This window comes from Ictalurus furcatus, chromosome 16 (assembly GCF_023375685.1).
Source record: "Ictalurus furcatus strain D&B chromosome 16, Billie_1.0, whole genome shotgun sequence".
Lineage (NCBI taxonomy): Eukaryota > Metazoa > Chordata > Actinopteri > Siluriformes > Ictaluridae > Ictalurus > Ictalurus furcatus.
The window spans coordinates 23,639,044-23,660,997 of record NC_071270.1 but is presented as its reverse complement, the minus strand read 5'-3'; the positions used below and the strand labels follow the sequence as shown (position 1 = coordinate 23,660,997).

Below are 21,954 nucleotides of genomic sequence, written 5' to 3'. Positions count from 1 at the left end.
CTCATACTGCTGGAAAGAGAAGACAGCTAATTAAAGGGATCAGTTAGCTGACTGAAAGTGATCTCGGGTGAAAATATCTTGGCTCTAGAACGTTCAGAGTTCGAATCCCGGCGATCCATGACCAAGAGCCAGGAGAGTAAAATTCGCCATGCTATCTGGCTATACTCTCACTCTCCTGTCAATCACAGCGACGCTAGCGAATCTGTGAGGTCGTGTATGCGGTAGAAGGCGGATCACTCTTTCTTCCAAGCGTGTGACGCTGCCCTGTGACGCATGAGCAGAAAAGATCTAGGTGACCGGCTTCACGTGTCATGTTTACTGATCGGACGCTTGAAATCGTCTCGCTTTGTTCGCAGACGTTTGCGCTTCTTTCGAGAAACCCAAACGCATCTAGGACGGGATAGAAAAATGGCCGACGTAATAGACATTGCAAAAGGAGGTGGCAGTTTTACAAGAAGATTGACGTGTTGCGCATGTTTATTGATTTCATTTTTTTAAAATCAAGATAACAATTCCCAAATGTACATTATTGTCAAAATAACCACATAAACCCAGATCAGTCAAAATGTGAGACAGTTACCGAACATCGGTCCTTCTTTGTAGATTATTATTTTAAAATTCGATTTAATAAATAGCTTTATTTAATATATACATCAATAATTCGATTGAAAAAGTGTCACAGCATGTAGAAAAATGAAGCAGGATTTTTAAACGCATGTGTATGAAGTTTACGCTTCACATAAGTCGGGGGGGATAAACATGCGTTGTGTGAATTGTCCTTACGTTCGTGATTGGCTAATGAAATTTAACCGAAACCCCGCCCCTGTTTATGAAACGCACAGGCAGCACAGCTACGTCCGAACAATTTTATTCCGGGGTTTCGATTTCAAGACAAGACGAGGTTTGTGAGATTCGTGAATTCGTGCAGTCAGCCGTCAGAAATAGTTTCCTTTTGCGCTGTGAGTCGAAATGAAGTTCTGTTTTAAACAATCACGGACTGCTAACTGACTCGTGCTTCTGTCTCCTCTTCTTCTTCCTGCTCTCCCCGTTGCCTCAGACTCAGAACATCATGTACGACCTGATCTCGGACCTGAACGAACGCGGCGAGGACACGGAGAAGCGCATTGCCGAGCTTGAGACCAAGCTGGAGACGTTGCTGAGTAACCTGCAGGCTCTTCCGGGCCTCATCAGCCAGCTGATCAGCCAGCAGCAGCGTGACCTCCTGGAGGTGCAGCTGCAGCCGTACGAGCGCTCGCAGTCTATATCTCGACGGCGCTCTTCCTCCACGGCGCCCCCTACGTCATCAGAGAGCAGCTAGAGCCCCTCGGAGCGCAGAGACCCTTCGCCATCATATGGCCGACGTGCATCTTACTGTAAAGCCTTACGGCGTCTCGGTAACGCGTCTTCCGCATCCTGACGACGGGGTGACGCAGCTGAAATGGCGTACAGCTTTTTACTTTGTACCTCAAAGTTCTCTTTTTCTCAGTATAAAAGGCGGGGCTGTCCAGAAAACCCCTCCTCACACACTCACCAGGAGAGCAGTGTCACACAACCTCCATGGCGCAAAATAATACTGTGCCAGAATAGTGCTTCCCAATGGACGTCCTGCTCTTCCTGTCTATACGAGACTGTATAAGACTGAGTAATTCCTCAAACCAGCAGGTGTTAGACTTTTTTTTTTTTTTTTTTTTTCCTCCCATCCAGCAGTCAATAGGGGGCCGACCCCTGACCCCACCCACCCCATCCAGAGCTAACATATAAATTTACACACTGGAGGAGAATAAATATATATATTTTAGGTTAGACGCATCATTCTTCTGAAGGCGCCCCTTCCGAGCTATTCTCTCCAGGGAGCCAAATGATATCACCAAATAATGTTCTTCTTTCTCTGCCCCCCCCCCCACCCCACCCCAAACAAATGCATCCAAAGCTACACTTGCACTTCTTATGCACTTCAATGCTGACTGACTATTATAGGAATTTTATTTTGCTCTTTAGAACAAAACTAAAAACACATTTAATCGTTAGATTATGGCCAGAATGTACGACGGCGTAGTCTAAAAGCGGGATACGATAGCAACTAAACGCCCCTCCTTATATTTAAACGGGACCTCAACCTGAAACTGTGCTTATTTCCTAGATATTAGACCGCTGCTATTACTGCTGCATCATTCTCAAACTCTCAAGATGTTCTTAAAGGGATAATTTGGTGACAAATCGAATTCACTCTACTTCCTTCTCAACTGGTGTCTGATATTTACTTCTTTTAGTTTGGCACTGTCTCTCATGCGTAATCCCAGGAAGTCTTACCTCGTGCAAAATCTCATCAAAACTATTAACCCTCGAGCTGCATCTGAACACCGTAACGTTACGGAGGCGGCCATCTTGGAGGTGCGCATGCCGAATTTTCTCTATTCAGCACACCTTGGTATCATTCCGCCCCATAGACCCAAAGACCCGAAGGTGGGTTTCTACAGGAACGCCGGATGTTATACGAACGATTGTATGGTTCTACTTTGAGATTACATTTGAGAACATGTAACATTTCTGGAATGTTACTAAATCGCTTAGGAGGATCAGTGGGGGAAAAAAACAACAACCCTGAAACAATAATAAAAATGTGAGTTTCCAAATAAACGAAAACTAAAACTGCAACTATAACGTGCACCTGCAGTAAGAACGAAAGCTAAATAGAATTTCGGAGAATAGAACTTTCGTTTTTCGTATTTTAAATGTTGGTCGGTCTGACTTAAGAACAGAGGTGGAACGGAGTGGATCCATCAGTGTTCGCGAATCGTAAATGACCAGTAGATGGCAGAGCAACGATTTCGAAGCCGTGGAGCGCCAATCGCGAATTTAATACGCAGGGAAAATCCAGAGCCCAATTTAACGTTTTTGTTTTTTTTAGTATGATCACCGTGATATTAAAAACTGAAACGATACCAAAAACTAAGTACAAACGTAAAGATTTTCGAAAGATAAAAACGCAATCAAATCTATTTATGCACCATTAAAACTAACTGAAATGCAAAATGAAATAAAAATCAAATAAACTAGCAATATTTTTAAAAACTTGGATAACCCTGAGCGGGTAGCGTTGCAGGCTTCGGAGCTCCAGCTGTGGTGGAACACACTTGTTAGTGTGAATAAAAGGTTACGTATTAGCTACGTTAGCCTCGTAGCTAACAGTGCAAAACTGAAAAAAGCAAGATCAGACAGCATACATCTTGAATGATTGGTTCATTTTGGTGTAACTGGTTTGGTTTAAAAATGTTGCCGGTTTGATGTCTTACCAAACTATTCCTTTAATAGCAAAGTGCATCTCTCTCTCTTTCTCTTGCTCTCTCTCTCTCTCTCTCTCTCTCTCTCTCTATCTATCCAGCAGCCGAGAACAAGGTGTCAGCTCAGTGTTCTGTTCGTCTCCAAAATCTCAATGAAACCCACATTCACCGGATGCTATTTCTGGATGTATCACATCTGTCTAAGAGCAGCAAATAACTTTGTTTCGGAAATGCCTATTTTTATACTCGTGAGGACAAGCACACCACCTAAAATCCGTCTCTGTCGAAGAACACAACGCGAAAAACTTGAACCGTGGCCGAGAGCGTGGCTGGAACCAAAAGCTGTGAAAACTAGCGAGAGCTCGACTGACCCTTTCGACAGCTTCCTGTAGGGATCCTGGAAGACCATCCGGGCTTCTGTCTCAGTGTAGCAGTGTAATACACTAACACTACTGTGACTTTCGACGGGAGGAAAAACTCCCCCGTGGGCGTTCGCGGAGATTCACAGGTCACGTGACTGTCGCGAGCAGCCGTGGCTCACGGGACGGAGGAACAATTTCCCACGCAGATTAGGTCTAGTCTCAGACTACGAAACGGAGCGCGTCTCACGCTCGGTGCCGGAGTTTGTATTTCTGTCAGGCGTAGATGATGATAATCGGGCAAAGATCATCACTCAAGAAATTAAACGCTGTCACGCAGCAAAAATCCTAAATCTGAAGGAAATCCGTGCAATACTGTTATCAAACTGTGAAACATGAAATTGGATGAACCGATGTACGTCTTGCTGTATTTTTGTATTTTTTTTTAAGTTGAGTGCAAAAGTTTGCATCCCCTATGCACCTCTATTTTATATGTCGTGACTCCGGTATTATTCTTCACCCAGATAGACCCTTATAATACTAAGCTCAGGATTTAGCTACAAATAGTAGAATTTAAAAAATAATGACATGTAGGTGCCTCGTGTATGAAGCAGTACAACACAACAACAACAACAACAACAACAACAAAAACAACAATTGTTCGAAAAGAAAGAAGTTTTGCCCCAAACTTGATTAGAAGACATTTGTATATTACATGTGCGAGAGTTACAACTAGAGATGCACCGATATTAAATTTCTCAGCCGATACCGATAACCGATTATTCAGAGTGATATCGGCCGATACCGATACTTCTGCCTTTTATGCTTTCTTTTAAAAGAATAATAATTAATTCCACAATTCTGAAAGAAATGCAAATAAAAACTTTATTCTCTCCATTTCAACAAGTTGTTTCACGGTAACTGGTCTCGTAAACAGAACAGAACAGAATTACTCTAATTAACATTAGCACACGGACTAAATTCTCAAGATTAAAGTAAGATTATTAACTTATTGAATGTTATTAATTCATATTAACAGAATTAATTGACTGAAATTTAAAAAAAAACAAACAAAAAAAACCCTCCTGTTAGGCTTCATATTCACTCACCACAAACAAAAGCATTTCTACTTCATCATTCAACATCAAACTGGTCATATATATAATATCAGCTTTTTTTATATATTAATATATGAAATGTGCTGCTCTACAAATATTTTTTCTGTGCAATATATATACACTTTTTTTTGTCAACTCATTTAAATCTTTCAATGGTGTACTGGTGGTTAACTCAGCTTGATTTGCCCTTATCCAGAGTGACTTACATTTATATCATTCATACATCTGAGCCATTGAGGGTTAAGGGCCCGAAAGTGTTAGCTGGGTGGTGCTGGGGTTTGAACTCATGACCTTCTGAGTAGTAGTAGACCAACACCTTAAGCACTGAGCCACCACTACCCCTAGAAGCACGTTTAATGTTGTGGAACGTCCACGAGACAAGTTCGTTCCTGTTATCGCTTACGTTATAGCAAGAGTATTTCCATAATAAACGTTAAATAAAAGTCTTCTAACAAAAACAAAAATCCTCACCACAACAATTATTACGTTTTCTTTCTTAAACAGCACAGTTATTTCAAATTTATATTCATTTATTCGCGTTACAGCCGGAACTACTTTCTGAGCCGTTCCCGTTCGACAAAGCTAACTCAAACCTTCCGGCCAATCAGATCGAAGAATTGAACTGTGGTGTGGTGTAAAGAATCGTGACGTCTGTGTGTTGGTTTATTTCACGTCCTCGCCGTGTCCGTGTGTGTCTTCATATACTGTGCATAGTTATTAGAGATGAATATTTACCTCACGTTCAGAAACGGGGGGGGGTGCAAACTTTTTAAATAATATTATTGTGTGTCTTTCACTATTGATATTTTAAACAACACTGTTTGACCTTTTTGTTGCTTGTGACAACGAAGGAAATTTTCGCACTCAGCTACAAGAACAATTTGCGTCTCTTTTAATATTTTGCTTTTTTTTCCCCCTCCTTATTCGCTGTATCAGTTTACCTCACAATAAAGACTTTATATTTTCATTTGTACAAAATCAAACCGTTGAAATGATGCCAAAGTTGAACTCGGGTGGCTTAAAGGTGCGGTTTGTCACTTTTTAAAAGTCCTTTTTGACCTGTATTATTATTATTAATAATAATAATAATAATAATAATAATAATATACTTACAACAACAAAAAAACAACAAAAAACAAAAAGAAATTACGATCACACTTTGACCACGTAACGAATTTGGATGGTTTATTTGAATCAGGCTTTTATTTTCCGTATTTCTGGCCCGGAAATGAACCCAGCTCCTCCACAGCTGAAGCATACTGTAGCTTCTCAGCTCTGCTGCTTTTCTTTAAAGCTCGTAAAGCGGCATTTTTGTGTGACAGCGTGCAGAGAGAGGGTCTATGGGTAATCATAGCACACAGGGGCACAGTGACAAGCTGACATGCACAACAAAATCCTAACAATGTATCTAAAAGCGTATCTATGGTGCTGTGCGTCAAACAGACGTCAGGTAAACGCCGATCGCTCGAGAAACAAGACATCGTGACCCTTCTTCTGAGAGTTTCGTCAAGTATCTTGGAGTAATATCGTCACAAATCCATCTCAAATGCTTGTTTATCGCAGATCGTTTTAACGCAGAAACAGAAATATCGTCTCTCTTTTGAGTTTTTTTGTTTCCTGTCGATTTTGCTTGGATTCACGCGACACTGCCCCCTAGTGCACACGCTGATGTTCGCACCTTCGCTATTACAGACGTATAAACATACATGAATGCCTTGAAATTCAACTCACGAGGTTTCTGTAGTGTCACTGGAGGGGGGAGAATTAGGAGGGAGATATTTTACTTTTGTAGCTGTAATTCACCTCGCAGTCAGCAGACGGCGCTAAAGATTACAAACTGCACCTTTAAGACACGACTGAGCTTTTCAGCTTGAGCTTCAGATTCAAAAACCTTCTTAGAAACTCAGCGAATCGGGCTAAATATTAAGCAGGGTAGGTCAGGCTTAACTAATAATCCGTATCCAACACCATTTTGAGTCTGAGACTAGATCTAATCTGCACAAAGCAGCTGGGATCTGAGAGCTCTGTGTATTTTTCAGTTCTTTTAAAGAGACTCCTTTGTCTGATTCCTGGTGGTGGTCTGTTGCAAGTTGCTCGCATGTTACGGACTGTGATATTTTTTTGGATGTCCGACTCATCTGATGGCCCGAAGCTGGACGGATCAGCGCGGTACAGAGCGAGAACACGTCCGACGTACGAGATCGGTGCTGGATCCAGCAATTTCACCAACATTTGAGTGATAATAATGTATGCAAAATGATTATGAACAATAAAAAGAAACTATTTACCAAACAACCAGCACTGCTTGTGAATTATTAAGTATATCTTCTTATGAATCAATAAGGTCATATGCAGTTATATCCTACATTCATCTATACTCACTCACAACAATTTTTTTTAATGATCTTTTATTATTTAAATTACCCACACTGTAATAAGTCACCAGAAAGAAACTGTCGAAAGTGTACATGTTTGAAATGTATCAATAAATCATTAATAAAATGTCATCTATTATAATTTATAAATGAGCATTTTTAACATGACCGTATAATCACATAAGGAAATGTTTGTACATGTTTATGGTACAAAATATTATGTTCAAATATTAAGGTTTAAGTTCATATTTTGGAGAGATTGATCATCTGATGAAACCAAAAGGGGAAATAGGTTTATTAAAGTTTTTTTAAATGTGTAAAAAAAAAAAAAATTCATATAATTCAAGGTATTTAAAGGAAATTTTAAATATTGATATAAGTATATATGGAAATATGAAATTTGTTACAATTAAAAATATTTAACAGATCTGAAAGTTTACAACTGGAAGCTAAATCAACTTTTAACTGTTTTCCCTGTGGTACTATAAAGTGCTTTTGCCAATTTTGTCTACACATGATCAAATTTATTGCATAATTTCACTTTTTTGCTCCTTTTTAAGCAGCCATGATGAGTCCCTGCAGTGTGACTCCTCACCAGCAGGCGGCGACACGCGGCTCTTTACTCAACGCGCGAGACCGCTTCTTCGCGAGTAGCCGCTCCGCTCGCGCGACTGCATGACAGCGGCGTGCGGGAAAACATTAGCACTGAGCTAACAAGCGGTATAAAACTAAAGCCAGTGGGAGGGAAAACCTCAAACAGTGTATATTATTCCTTTTACGTATTGAAATACTCCTGCGGAAGGACCAACGCCGGAAAAATGAGTTTACTGGCCAAAATCGCCGAAATCGAGAACGAGGTTTGTGTGTATAGCTTGGGCAGCTCAGTAATCAGTGGGCGAATCTCAAATAGCTTCCGATTCCCTACACAAGCGCACTGAGTAGCGTGTTAAATGAATCGATGTTCCGCCATTTTTAGTGCACTAGCTCACTAGTAGGATGGTGTTTAGGATACGGCTCAGGTTTGAGCTCTAGCTGCATTGAAAACGGGGCCGCGATGTAACGTTAGCGATTCATTTTCACAGTTTAGGAAGAGCTCAGGTTTATGAATTAAAGTTACAATCAAACGGCACGTCCACCAATTTAATAGTAGTCGATTTTCTTATTTATTTTTGTTGAACGTTTGAGTCTGGCCTAGTGCAAACTTGAGTTATCTTGCTTACGTTACCAGTTCCATAGCGCTCCTAACTCATTTATACACTTATTATTATTTTTGTTGTTGTTTTTTTAAATAAGAGGTCAACTATTTACCACACGAATAAAAAAATACTATAAAATATGGTAGGGAATTAGTACATAAACCAGACAACCATGATTAAAACCAATACAGAGTAAAGGAAACGATGCCAGTGATTGAATAATGTACATGAAACTAGGGTTTGTCCAACTATCATCTCGCGATACTTCACGAAATATCGCGATATTTTTGTTAGCATTTTTTTTTAAGTACTAAATGAATAGTAGCTCTTTTTATGTTATCATTACAACCTAAATATATTTTAAACTAAACATTTAAAATTAGTGTAACCTTTTGTGGATGCTGAATAACAATATAGTGTGTAATATGTTGAATAATTATAATAATACAAGTTTAGACACACTAGTTATTTATTTTTATTTTTCCCCTACAGTTTAGAATAATAATAAAGTCATCAAAACTCTGGAGTAACACACATTGATCTATGGGAATTATGCTGTGATAAAAAAATCCAAAATAATGTAGTATTTTAGCATCTTCAAAGTAGACGCCGTTTTCGTCTAGAATTTCCAGAAATGTATTCTTGGCGTTTTTTCTCACCCGATTTCTTGAGGAATTTATATGAGATGATTTTTAAACAGTATTAAAGGAGTTCCCACCTACGCCGGACGCTTATCGGCTGGTTTTCGGGAATATTTCACTCCGAGTCGTCCGTTTATTAAAAAAAAAAAAAGATTATTTTGTAAATAAAATGTTAGTTTTCTAACGAAAGAAATGAATACGTCGTCACGATTATATTTTTGTCTACGACGCCGATTTCAAACATTTAATCACACACCTTCAGATCAAAAGGGTTTTAACATCATGAGAAACATTTCAGTCGAGTGTCCACAAACTTTTGACCGTACGTGTGTGTGTGTATATATAATATGCTTTCTAACAAACTGCTGGTGAAATAGCTTTCAAATAAAACTTTGAAATGAATAGCTTGATGAACCTTTTGTTAATCAAACTTCACTTTTAACACTCAAATTGGTTTAAACGAGGGGAAGTTGTGTTAAAAAATAAAATTGTAACACATTTAAAAATTGAACATTTATACAGTTTTATACCGATCCTACTTTTTCCCATTCTTGATAGAAAACGAATCTCGGAGCTCTGAGAATCAGCCGATACCCAACAGCTTCTGTTAGTAATCAGTTTAACTCTCGGCACGCTCGGAGGTGCGATGCAGCGCTTTAATACAAGTTACGTCCAATATCATCAAGCACGCTCGTGGTGTGTGTATATATATATAATACATCTCAGATCTGATCCGAGTTCTGGTCTTCTCGGATATTTTCAGATTGATGCACTATTTACTTAATGTTTTCATATCATCCTGGTTTACGCTTTATAGTAAAGCATGAGGGTTTTTAGAGAAGTATTAAGGCATTGTGATGTGTGTCCTGGGTTGCAGATGGCTCGTACTCAGAAGAACAAGGCCACGGCGCATCACTTGGGTCTGCTGAAAGCTCGACTCGCCAAGCTGCGCAGGGAGCTCATCACTCCTAAAGGAGGCGGCGGAGGAGGACCCGGAGAAGGTAAGTCAGACAGCGTGAATTTCAATTAAACAGCATGTTTAGCTTGGAGAAGGAATAATCATGTGCTGACACATCGACAGACAGTCAGTTATTTGTTATTTATCATGTCTTTCACCACAGAGTCTCAGTCTCAGGTGGATACGAACTATTTCATTTGTTTTGTACACTTTTCAGGCTGCAACCTTCAGGATCTTGACTGTTGAAATCTGATTGGTTCCTGAGACTTCCAGTGACTTTTTTCAACGATGTAGTTACCATATGGAGACATAAAACTTGTCTTTAAAAGTTAAATGTAAAACGTCTTTAAAAGTTATTTTTTTTAAATATTCAATGGTTTTATTATTTTTTTACTATTTTATTAGTGCCTATAAGCATGGAAGATATGCAGAACATGATTTAAAAAATGCATTAAGCTGTGGTGAAAGCAAACGTGCATTAAGTTGCTGAGAGAACTGAATCCCCGCTCCGGGAATTCTTGTGTGTTTGTGTTTGTCGGGCATTTTATAGACCCCAGACGGGCCACCGAATATAATCTTGAGTGCAGAGCTTCGTGAATATGGGTGGGAATGGTTCGAATGTCGAACTTGCATAATTGTTTGAGACCTACACTTCTGGTCAAAAGTTTGTGGACGCTCGACTGAAATGTTTCTCATGATCTTAAAAAACCTTTTGATCCGAAGGTGCGTGATTAAATATTTGAAATCGGTGTCGTAGACGAAAATATAATCGTGCCGACGTATTCATTTCTTTCATTAGAAAGCTAACTTTTTATTTACAAAAAAATCATTTTTTTTTTAAACGGACGACTCGAGCGAAATATTCCGAAAAGCAGCCGATAAGAGTCCGGCGTCGGTGGGAACTCCTTTAACACTGTTTAAAAAGCATCTCAGGGAAATTCCTCAAGAAATCGGGTGAGAAAACGCCAAGAATACATTTCTGGAAATTCTAGACAAAAAGGGCGTCCACTTTGAAGATGCTAAAATACTAAATTATTTTGATTTATTTTGGATTTTTTATCAGAGCATACTTCCCATAGATCCATCTGTGTTACTCCGGAGTTTTGATGACTTTATTATTATTCTAAAATGTGGAAAATGAATAAAAATAAAGAATGAGCGTGTCTAAACTTTTGACCGGTAGTGTATAAAGGCGTAATCTTACGTAATGCACTTTTTAAGAGTTCTGTGCGAAGCACTTGGTGCATATTTCGTCTGCCCTTGATCAAATTTAAGCTTTTGGTAAACGTCGGCAGTTCTTGTCCGTGATTAATGATGATGATGAAATGTTGTAGATTCTCTACTGGCTTATGAGACTACACATCACACTAATGCATGAGAATATTCACATTTCGGAAAGCAGTTTTGTTATCGTGTTGTATATCATTTAGATGGAGGTAGTTTTTGCCCTTATTAAATATAACCTTTTAAAACTTTCCCCATGTTTCAGGCTTTGACGTCGCAAAGACAGGAGACGCGCGTATCGGCTTTGTGGGCTTCCCCTCGGTGGGTAAGTCCACTCTGCTGAGTAACCTGGCCGGAGTGTACTCCGAAGTGGCCGCTTACGAGTTCACTACGCTCACTACGGTGCCGGGAGTCATCCGCTACAAAGGAGCCAAAATCCAGGTTCTTGGGGAAAATCAATCACAGCGCACACTGTTTTTGATTTATTTGTTTGTTTGTTTGTTTGTTTATGTTTGGCACAGACTTGCTGCATTGTACACCATTAAAGCAGGCAGTTATATCACTTTAAAATACAAATATTGTGATAAATAAATTGCAGCCCGTCATGGATGATTATCATACGATTTATCGTGATAAGAATAGTATCATGTAACTATTTATTTTAGAATAGTATAGTAAAATATTTTATTTTTCTCAAATATTAAGCTGTGTAAATATTTTAAAGTTCGATGTTGACGTCTCGTCTGCCGTCTGCGTTTCAGCTATTGGATCTCCCAGGTATCATCGAAGGAGCCAAAGACGGTAAAGGCAGAGGGCGACAAGTTATAGCAGGTAGAGAGAGCGAAATTTGTTACACACACACACACACACGTGCGCGCACGTCGTGCCATTGAGGCCTCGTTCGCGTTCGGCTCATTGTTCTTGACGTGCGTTTCAGTGGCTCGTACCTGCAACCTGATCCTGATCGTCCTGGACGTTCTGAAGCCTCTCGGACACAAGAAGCTGATCGAGCACGAGCTGGAGGGCTTCGGCATCCGCCTCAACAAGAAACCTCCCAACATCGGCTTCAAGAAGAAGGACAAAGGAGGCATCAACTTCACCTCTACTGTACGCCACACTGTCACGCACTCACTCGCTTTGACCGATCGGGTTACTCAGGCTGCGATCAATCGTACTCAAAACGTCACAACAAAATGGCGGTGCACAGTCAGCAGATTTATCAGTTCATTTTCGCATCAGTTAATACTGAAGAATTGAGTTCACGTAATATGCAGCTTTTGTGTTGGCATTGTGTAGATTTGTAACGTAATTCTGTCGATTTCGGCCTGAGGAAATGATTCATAAAGATTCAGAGACTAGCTATACAGAAATATGACCTAGCTATGGGTATCCGTGAAAGCACCAAAGCGTCGGCGAGCGGTTTATTTCGTATACAGTCTTCCTTCTGATCATAAACACCATCTCGTTCTTTAAGCTCCGAATCCAAATGATTGGGTCAAGTCAATTCACATTCTCTTAATTCACCACTAGGTGGCACTGTGGGGACATTTGTTGTATTTTTTTCATTGCTCAGGGTTGGGAACCTGTGCTCCAAGTAGATGTTTAGGTCTGGGAGGGTGTTTTTATATGCTTCCTGAGATGTGGTAAATTAATAAACATGGCTAAATATGTGTGAGAGGAAGTGGAGTGTGAGTTTCGTTTCCCGTTGCGCGCTCTCATCTGTTGTTGTGTTTGTTTTCCTCCTCACGCCGTGTCCTCGCGTCTCGCAGTGTGTGCAGAGCGAGCTGGATGGAGAAACAGTGAAGAGCATTCTGGCCGAGTATAAAATCCACAACGCTGACATAACGCTGAGGAGCGACGTGACGGCCGACGACCTCATAGATGTAGTGGAGGGAAACAGGTATGTGTTGAGGACCACAAAGGATTCTGGGTAGTGTCTGATCTGCTGTGACCTGCTATTTAGTTTCAATACAACACTGTTAAAGAAGCTGTTTATTTCATGTATTTACCTTTCTTTCTTTCTTTCTTTCTCTCTCTCTGTTTCTATCACTCTGTCTCTATCATTATCTATTTCTTTCTTTCTTTGTGTGTCTCTCTCGGTCTCTCTCTGTCTATTTCTCTGTCACTTTCTGTTCTTTCTTGTTCTCGCTTTCCTTTTCTTTCTCTCCTCTCTGTCTCTTTGTCTGTCTTTCTTTATCTCTCTTTCTTTCTTTACCATGCTCTCTCTTTCCCTCTCCCCTTCTTTCTCGCTCTTTCTGTCTCTCTTCCTTGTTTTTTCCACTCTTTCCTTCTTTCTTTCATTCTTTCTCTCTCTCTCTCTCTCCTTCTTTCGTTCTCTCTCTTTCTGTTTCTGTTTTTCTCTCGCTATCACTCCATCTCTCTCTCTTTAATGCATCACTCTCTTTCCTTCTCTCTCTCTCCCCTCCCTCTTTCTGTCTCACAATTTCTTTCTGTCTCTCTTCTTTGTCTCTTTTGCACTCCCTCTGTCCTTCTTTCTTACTCTCTTTCATGCCCTCTTTCTCTCTATATCTCGGTTTTCTCTCCTTATCACCCCGTCTATCTCTTTAATGTTCATCTCTCTCTGTCTCTCTCTCTCTCTCTCTCTTTCTCGCGCTCTCTCTCTCTCTCTCTCTCTCTCTCTCTCTCTCTCTCTGTTGCCTCTTCCTTGTTTTTTTCCTGCTCTGTCCTTGTCTTTCTCTTTCATTCATTCTTTCTCTCATTCTATCTGTCGGTTTGTTTTTCTCTCATAACTCCATCTCTCTTTAATGTATCGCTCTTTCTCTTTGCTTCTCTCTTGCTCTCTCCCTCCCCCTTCTGTCTCACTCTTTCTCTTTATCTATTTCTGTCTCACTTCTTTCTCTTTTACCCTCTCTCTGTCCTTCTTTCTTCTCTATTTAATGTTCATCATTTGTCTAATTCTTTCCTTCTCCCCCCCTTCTTTCTCTTTATCCCTTTCTGTCTCTCTTATTTGTCTCTTTTGCACTCCCTCTGTCCTTCTTTCTTACTCTTTCATCCCCTCCTTCTCTCTTTCCCTCCTTCTCTTTCTTTCTCTCTATATCTGTTTTTCTCTCCTTATCACCCCATCTCTCTCTCTCTCTCTCTCTCTCTCACAGAGTTTACATCCCCTGCATTTATGTCTTGAACAAAATCGACCAGATCTCCATCGAAGAGCTGGACATCATCTACAAAGTCCCTCACTGCGTTCCGATCTCCGCTCACCACCGCTGGAACTTTGACGACCTGCTGGAGAAGATCTGGGATTACCTGCAGCTCGTACGCATGTACGGAGATCCTAAATCACACCCGTTTACAGCAAAACACCCCCCTTTTATTGCTAGGGTTTTCTTTTTACCAGTATTGGCAGGTCTGGGTTCTACACCTTGATACATGATCAACAGTCTTACATGTAAAGCAGCTAACGATTCTCTAAGATGTGTTTTGGAGCATTTCCATGTGTCCTTCCCTGAGAAAGGGAGGTATAAAGACTCGTATAGACTCATATAGGCTCATGGTATTTACAAGACTGACCATTTAAAAAAAAAAGTGAGCCACAGAGTTCACATTTTATGATGAGAACTCGTGCTAGAAGCATGAAATACATACAGGTGCATCTCAAAAAATTTCAATATCGTGGAAAAGTTCAGTTTTTCCTGTAATTTAATTCAAAAAGTGGAAATTTCATACATTATAGATTCATTATACAAAGTGAAATATTTCAAGCATATTTTTTTATTTATTTTTTTAAAATCCTGATGATTACAGCTTACAGCTCATGGAAATCAAAAATCCAGTATCTCAAAATATTAGAATAATATAATGCGTGCTAGGATTACATTTTTTCTTCTTCTTTGTTTTTTTTGTTTTTGTTTTTTTCACCATTGATTAGGAAAGGCTTACATCTGATTACATAAATTTGAAGCGGCACTGTGTCTGTACACGGGGTAAATAATATCCAGGACTGGGCTAATTCATGTTTCTTAGATTAGAGTAGATGGCTGCGATTAAAGCTTATCTTTTGTTTTCGAACTCCTCAGCTACACCAAGCCAAAGGGTCAGCTCCCTGACTACACAGCTCCTGTGGTCCTTCCCACCGAACGAACAGCTGTCGAAGACTTCTGCCTCAAAATCCACAAAAACCTCATCAAGGAGTTTAAATAGTAAGTAACACCCCCCCCCCCCCCCCATAGAGAGTTAAAATAATTGCAACGTACTATAAAACTAGGTCTCGAGAGTACACGGTGACCTCGCAGAGTTAAACAGAAACTAGCAACTTGCTCAGTTTAAATTATTATTATTATTTTCTTTAATTAACATTTACTTTTGCTAAAAATCCACTCATCACTTTCCTACATTGTTTCTCCTGGGTTTTTTTTTTTTTTTTCTTCTGTACAATCAGTGCACTTCAGGTGGCGTGTTGTGAGGTCCCCAGTATCATCGAGGTAGCTAATCAGGAATATACAGACAAGTGACAAATGAAAGAAAACGCCTCGACTGGTCGAAACGTCACTGCAAAATCTCTCGAATGGGTTGAGGTGTGGTGACGGTAAAAGCCATAGCATATGCTTTACCTCATTCTTATACGTTTCCTAAATTTCGGGTTCGTCCCAAAAAAACGCAGGACTGGTTAATGTTCTTCAAAGAACGTCAGCCTTTATAGAAGAAATGTCTTGATTTTTAAAAGCATAGCCTCTGCTGTGGAAGGTCCCGTGTGGCGAGCGAGCGAGTGGGCGTGCGTGACGAAGGATGCAGGAGAAGCCATTATCAGGTCTCGGATCAGAGCTTTATGAATAACTTTGCATAAACTTTCCTTTCTGCAAGCTGGTAAATTTCCAGCAGTAGCGCAGGAGCTCCCTGATGTAATGGACGTGAAACACCAATCATAAATCACAGCTTTTATGGAACCTAGCCTGACTTTTCACCGTTCCTTCTTTTCAGTGCGCTGGTGTGGGGTTCCTCCGTGAAACACAACCCTCAGAAAGTGGGCAAAGACCACGTGATGGAGGACGAGGACGTCATTCAGCTGGTCAAGAAGTAAAAACGGACTCGAACACTTCTCGCACGACCGAGCTGCTCTTTACAGCGAAAAAAGACAGAGGCGGTTTTCAAAAGACCAGAAACCTCAGGAGGCTTTTCATTCCTTCCTTTTGGACGTCATCAGATTGTATATGAACGTTAATGTTGCATTTCGCCTTTCCAACGCATGTGTTGAAGCCACAGGTGGGTCGAATGCTGTTTAAAAAAGGAAAACGTATTGTATCTATAGGTTTAAATAAAAGGATTAAAACTCTGAAATGATGCTTTTCGTGTCTGTCCATGGCTGTAATTGAAAACTCTGAAATTATGACCTGTTATTGATGTTATTGATGTTAAAAATTTGTGTTTGGGGAAGATTTTCTTGATGCCCCACAGCTGCAGGGTGACTGGTTCAATCCTCATCTCTGATTAGTATCTGTGTGGAGTTTCACATGTTCTCCCGGTGTCTGCGTGGGTTTTCCTCAGGGTTCTCTGGTTTCCTCCCAAAAACATGTCAGTAGGTCCCATAGGTGGACTGGTTAAAATAAATTGTTCTGATGGTTGCATGCATGCATGGAGCCCCATCCAGAGTGTATTCCCGCCTTATGCCCAGTCTTACTGGGATAGACACTGGATCCACCACCACCCTGAGCAGAATACTTACTGAAGATGGGTGGCTGGATGGATGAATGAATGAGCGAAAGATAAAATTCCCAGTGACGTTACCAGTGTTTGGACCTAAAACCAATAAAGGTCTAGGAGATCATTTAAACGAGTACTTAATAAAAGTTTTGTAAATATATCTTATTCCAAGATGTTATGAAGCACTAAAGACTTGTATCTCTCCTTTTAATGTATCTCAAATGCAATCTGACGATACAGTAATCAAATTTAGAGCTGTTTGAAGTGCTAGTGTGGTTGAGTGTTGTGAAAAGAGCTCCATTTTAGTGGAAACAATTTTAAGAACATAGACACAGAGGCTACACCTTCTCCACTTGGACAGACATATACTGGCCATACCTCCCTCAATGACACTGAGGAGCCCAGAGGCCACACCTGTTTCACTGGGACTGACCGCTACAGAGGCCACGCTTCTTTCACTGGGACTGACAGCTACAGAGGCCACGCCTCCTTCACTCGGACTGACAGCTACAGAAGCCACGCTTCTTTCGCTGGGACTGACAGCTACAGAGGCCACGCCTCTTTCATTGGTACTGACGGGCCTTAATTCACACTAATAATTAAAAGTTGTGTGTTTTTATGGATTCAGTCAAAAAGTCTTAGTTGAATCGAGTCATTTTTGTCGATTCATCTAAGATTCGCTTGATGATTTGTTCAGTTCCACATCCAGCTTTATTCAAATTATGTGCTGACACAACAGGACTACAGCTACGTTTTTTTTTTTTCTTCATATTTTTTCATATTTTGTAATATGCCTGTAGACTATGTCCATGTTTATTAAAATAATTTCTTTACCTTGAGGCCAAAATGAACATTATATGTTGTACGCTATTTGCTTCATTGCTAAGCTGCAGTCTACAGTGATACTTTACAATTTGTCTGAGCAGGACTCGTTGGAAGAGAAAGGATTGACTCACTGACCGTCTGAAGGAAGGAGGCGGTCAGTATCGGGTGTGAATGAAAAACCTAAGAGCAGGAGATTTATGCATCATTTATGAAATCTTTTTTTTTTTTTTTTTTAAAATACACACAAATCAACGTTCTATACAAGAAGAAGGTTATCAGCAGTGACTGGATGAAATGAAGGACTCCTCATTGCATGGCATCCAACAGCTTTCGCCTGGTACACACTGTTCTCAATCTGTTCAGCCGTCTAGTAAATACTGAAATCAAGGCATGGGTTTGATTTTTGTTCATTTAAATACTTGTAAGATTTCAGATCACATGCTCTCAGCAGTTTTCCTGGTGCAGTGAAGGTATGGCATAAAGAGCGTCTCCTCCTCCTCCTCCTCCCCCTCGGCCTCCTCCTGCATCCTGCAATAAGTCACTCTGGATAACCAGATCACTTAGTGAATGAAACGCAGAGCAAACGATCGACGGCAGCACAAAGGCACAGATGTGCTTCATTATCCACTCTGTGCACAGAGATGAATGATACTGAGGCGTTCCTCATGCAGTTGTCTCGTGGGCTCATCAGCTAAAAAGCATTTCAGGCGCTTTTTCTGTCAGTTTGTAATATTTTACTTTGTTATAAAATGAAACTCAGACTGTCCATGTCATTCGGAATGGTCTTTTTCGTTTTTGCTGTCATTTGTTTGCAGCATTATTGCCTGTATGCTTCGCTGTTTCATAGTCGAGATTCAAAGCATTTCCATATAGATTTGGATATTGAGACGTGCTGCACTGACGCGAACCCCATATACGTCTTCAAAAAGATGGTAAGAACACCATCAGTGTCACATACACGCAGCGGGGTTACTGAGTTTGTCCTAAATGTAACAGAGAGACAGCGGGATAGATAGAGCTATAGAGGGATGGGGATGGATAGATAGAGCTAAATATAGAGGGATAGGGATGGATAGATAGAGCTGGTTACAGAGTGATAGGGATGAATAGATGGAGCTAGATAAAGAGTGATAGGTATTTATAGATAGAACTAAATGTAGAGGGATATGGTCGATAGATTGATAGAGAAAGAGGGATTAGATAGATAGATAGAGCTAGATATGGAGGGATAGATAGACTGATAGATAAAGAGGGATTAGATAGATAGATAGAGCTAGATATGGAGGGATAGATAGATAGAGCTAGATATGGAGGGATAGAGATATATAGATAGATAGAACTAGATAAAGAGGGATAGGGTAGATAGATCGAGAGATAAAGAGGGATTAGATAGATAGATAGAGCTAGATATGGACAGATAGATAGATAGATAGAACTAGATAAAGAGGGATAGGGTAGATAGATTGATAGATAAAGAGGGATTAGATAGATAGATAGATAGATAGATAGAACTAGATAAAGAGGGATAGGGTAGATAGATTGATAGATAAAGAGGGATTAAATAGATAGATAGATAGATAGAACTAGATAAAGAGGGATAGGGTAGATAGATCGATAGATAAAGAGGGATTAGATAGATAGATAGATAGATAGATAGATAAAGAGGGATTAAATAGATAGATAGATAGATAGATAGATAGATAGATAGAACTAGATAAAGAGGGATAGGGTAGATAGATTGATAGATAAAGAGGGATTAAATAGATAGATAGATAGATAGATAGATAGAACTAGATAAAGAGGGATAGGGTAGATAGATTGATAGATAAAGAGGGATTAAATAGATAGATAGATAGATAGATAGATAGAACTAGATAAAGAGGGATAGGGTAGATAGATCGATAGATAAAGAGGGATTAGATAGATAGATAGATAGATAGATAGATAAAGAGGGATTAAATAGATAGATAGATAGATAGATAGAACTAGATAAAGAGGGATAGGGTAGATAGATTGATAGATAAAGAGGGATTAAATAGATAGATAGATAGATAGATAGATAGATAGAACTAGATAAAGAGGGATAGGGTAGATAGATTGATAGATAAAGAGGGATTAAATAGATAGATAGATAGATAGATAGATAGAACTAGATAAAGAGGGATAGGGTAGATAGATCGATAGATAAAGAGGGATTAGATAGATAGATAGATAGATAGATAGATAAAGAGGGATTAAATAGATAGATAGGGTAGATAGATTGATAGATAAAGAGGGATTAAATAGATAGATAGATAGATAGATAGAACTAGATAAAGAGGGATAGGGTAGATAGATCGATAGATAAAGAGGGATTAAATAGATAGATAGATAGATAGATAGATAGATAGATAGAACTAGATAAAGAGGGATAGGGTAGATAGATTGATAGATAAAGAGGGATTAAATAGATAGATAGATAGATAGATAGAACTAGATAAAGAGGGATAGGGTAGATAGATTGATAGATAAAGAGGGATTAAATAGATAGATAGATAGATAGAACTAGATAAAGAGGGATAGGGTAGATAGATCGATAGATAAAGAGGGATTAGATAGATAGATAGATAGATAAAGAGGGATTAAATAGATAGATAGGGTAGATAGATTGATAGATAAAGAGGGATTAAATAGATAGATAGATAGATAGATAGAACTAGATAAAGAGGGATAGGGTAGATAGATTGATAGATAAAGAGGGATTAAATAGATAGATAGATAGATAGATAGAACTAGATAAAGAGGGATAGGGTAGATAGATTGATAGATAAAGAGGGATTAAATAGATAGATAGATAGATAGATAGAACTAGATAAAGAGGGATAGGGTAGATAGATTGATAGATAAAGAGGGATTAAATAGATAGATAGATAGATAGATAGATAGAACTAGATAAAGAGGGATAGGGTAGATAGATTGATAGATAAAGAGGGATTAAATAGATAGATAGATAGATAGAACTAGATAAAGAGGGATAGGGTAGATAGATTGGTAGATAAAGAGGGATTAAATAGATAGATAGATAGATAGATAGAACTAGATAAAGAGGGATAGGGTAGATAGATCGATAGATAAAGAGGGATTAGATAGATAGATAGAGCTAGATATGGACGGATAGATAGATAGATAGATAGATAGATATTTAGTCCTTCATCAGTTGTATAAGAATCTTTGTTGGTAATCTAAGGTTTTCATATTCGTTCTGATGGAAATGGTGCTGTATCATGCTGAAATCTTTATTACTGCTTCACTCATTACTGTAGAACACTGCAGTTAATCTCTGGATTCTTCCGGATGGACAGATGGATGAGTGAATAGCCGTGTGAGTTTGCATTTTGGTAACAGAGTTGAACAGAATACAGTGTAGTTTCCCAAAAATGATGCAACAGTCTCACCCAGTACATGAGCTCATGATGATATCTACATGATCTCAAGAATTCAACAGATCTGTCCTTGGTCTCCACGATTTTTGAAAAATGCTTTACATCTTTTACATCTTATCTTATAATTCACTCAACGCATGTAAAAACCGGTGATTGCCGTAATCCTTTTCCTCCCGAATGACTTCGAGTATTGAAACACTTCCTGAGGCCGGCTGTATTCTTATACACTTAAAGTACAGATACAGATCCAATAATCCAGGCTGCTGAGTGACATTGAGGAGCGCTACACTAATGCTAAGCTGAACGTCTTCAGCAAAAATTTGGTAAGAATATCATTAGTGTCCCATTCATCCGCTGGGGTTACTGAGTTCATCTGGAATGAAATGGAAGCAGAAAGTCGCTGGATGTATGGACAGTGTGTATAGTGTTTGTGTGTGGCAGAATGGTGTGTCTACGGGAGACTCCTTCAGATAGCAAATGCAGCACTCCTCCATCTCCACCCTCTCTCCCCCATCTGCTGCACTTTCTCCTGTAAATTATAGTAGCACTTTAGCTAATGAAAGAGTTGAAGTACAGGCACTAATAAAATCCATTAAGCGAATAAAGCACTTCCCCCTCTAACAAAATTAAGAAATCTGCCCCCCCCCCCCCACCCGTAAAAAAAAAAAAAAAAAGGACTCTATATTAATATTTATGAAATGCGGAATGGACCCCTTTACCCCTTCATTCCCCCCTCCCCCATTTAGGGGGCCCACACTTTGCCCCGCCCTGTCCAGCATCCTTTCAGTCGTCCACCTATCCCTGAAGATTTTGAGTGACCACGCCTTTTGGCGGTAGGAGGGGCAGATGACGGAGGGATGTTGGAGGAGAGCCGCCCAGGAGAGCCCGTCTTCAGTTGGG

General features: G+C 39.7%; 2 protein-coding genes across 3 annotated transcripts in view; both read left to right on the top strand.

Annotated features, from left to right (window-relative positions):
- The window catches only part of kcnn2 (potassium calcium-activated channel subfamily N member 2), a 51,268-nt gene extending 49,415 nt beyond the window's left edge, over positions 1 to 1,853 (top strand). Inside the window, exon 9 of one of the 2 annotated variants that reach the window (XM_053645294.1) lies at positions 1,058 to 1,853. In XM_053645294.1, the coding sequence (XP_053501269.1) occupies positions 1,058 to 1,318 (261 nt within the window). In that variant the 3' untranslated portion in view covers positions 1,319 to 1,853. The remainder of the gene's footprint in view (positions 1 to 1,057) is intronic. The other variant, XM_053645293.1, reaches the window with a different exon arrangement.
- Positions 1,854 to 7,795: 5,942 nt separating this feature from the next.
- On the top strand, positions 7,796 to 16,475 carry drg1 (developmentally regulated GTP binding protein 1). Its single transcript, XM_053645296.1, has 9 exons — positions 7,796 to 7,990; positions 9,848 to 9,971; positions 11,418 to 11,593; positions 11,914 to 11,983; positions 12,090 to 12,259; positions 12,922 to 13,052; positions 14,266 to 14,433; positions 15,187 to 15,309; positions 16,088 to 16,475. Exons 1-9 carry the CDS (start codon positions 7,952 to 7,954, stop codon positions 16,185 to 16,187), a joined length of 1,101 nt encoding a protein of 366 aa, XP_053501271.1. The 5' UTR covers positions 7,796 to 7,951; the 3' UTR covers positions 16,188 to 16,475.
- Positions 16,476 to 21,954: the final 5,479 nt, after the last annotated feature.

Coding starts and splice junctions, on each gene's coding strand:
- drg1 (XM_053645296.1), top strand. CDS start 7,952: ATGAGTTTACTGGCCAAAATCGCCGAAATCGAGAACGAG. Junction 11,984..12,089: donor AGGGCGACAAGTTATAGCAG/GTAGAGAGAGCG, acceptor CGTGCGTTTCAG/TGGCTCGTACCTGCAACCTG. Junction 13,053..14,265: donor GATGTAGTGGAGGGAAACAG/GTATGTGTTGAG, acceptor TCTCTCTCACAG/AGTTTACATCCCCTGCATTT.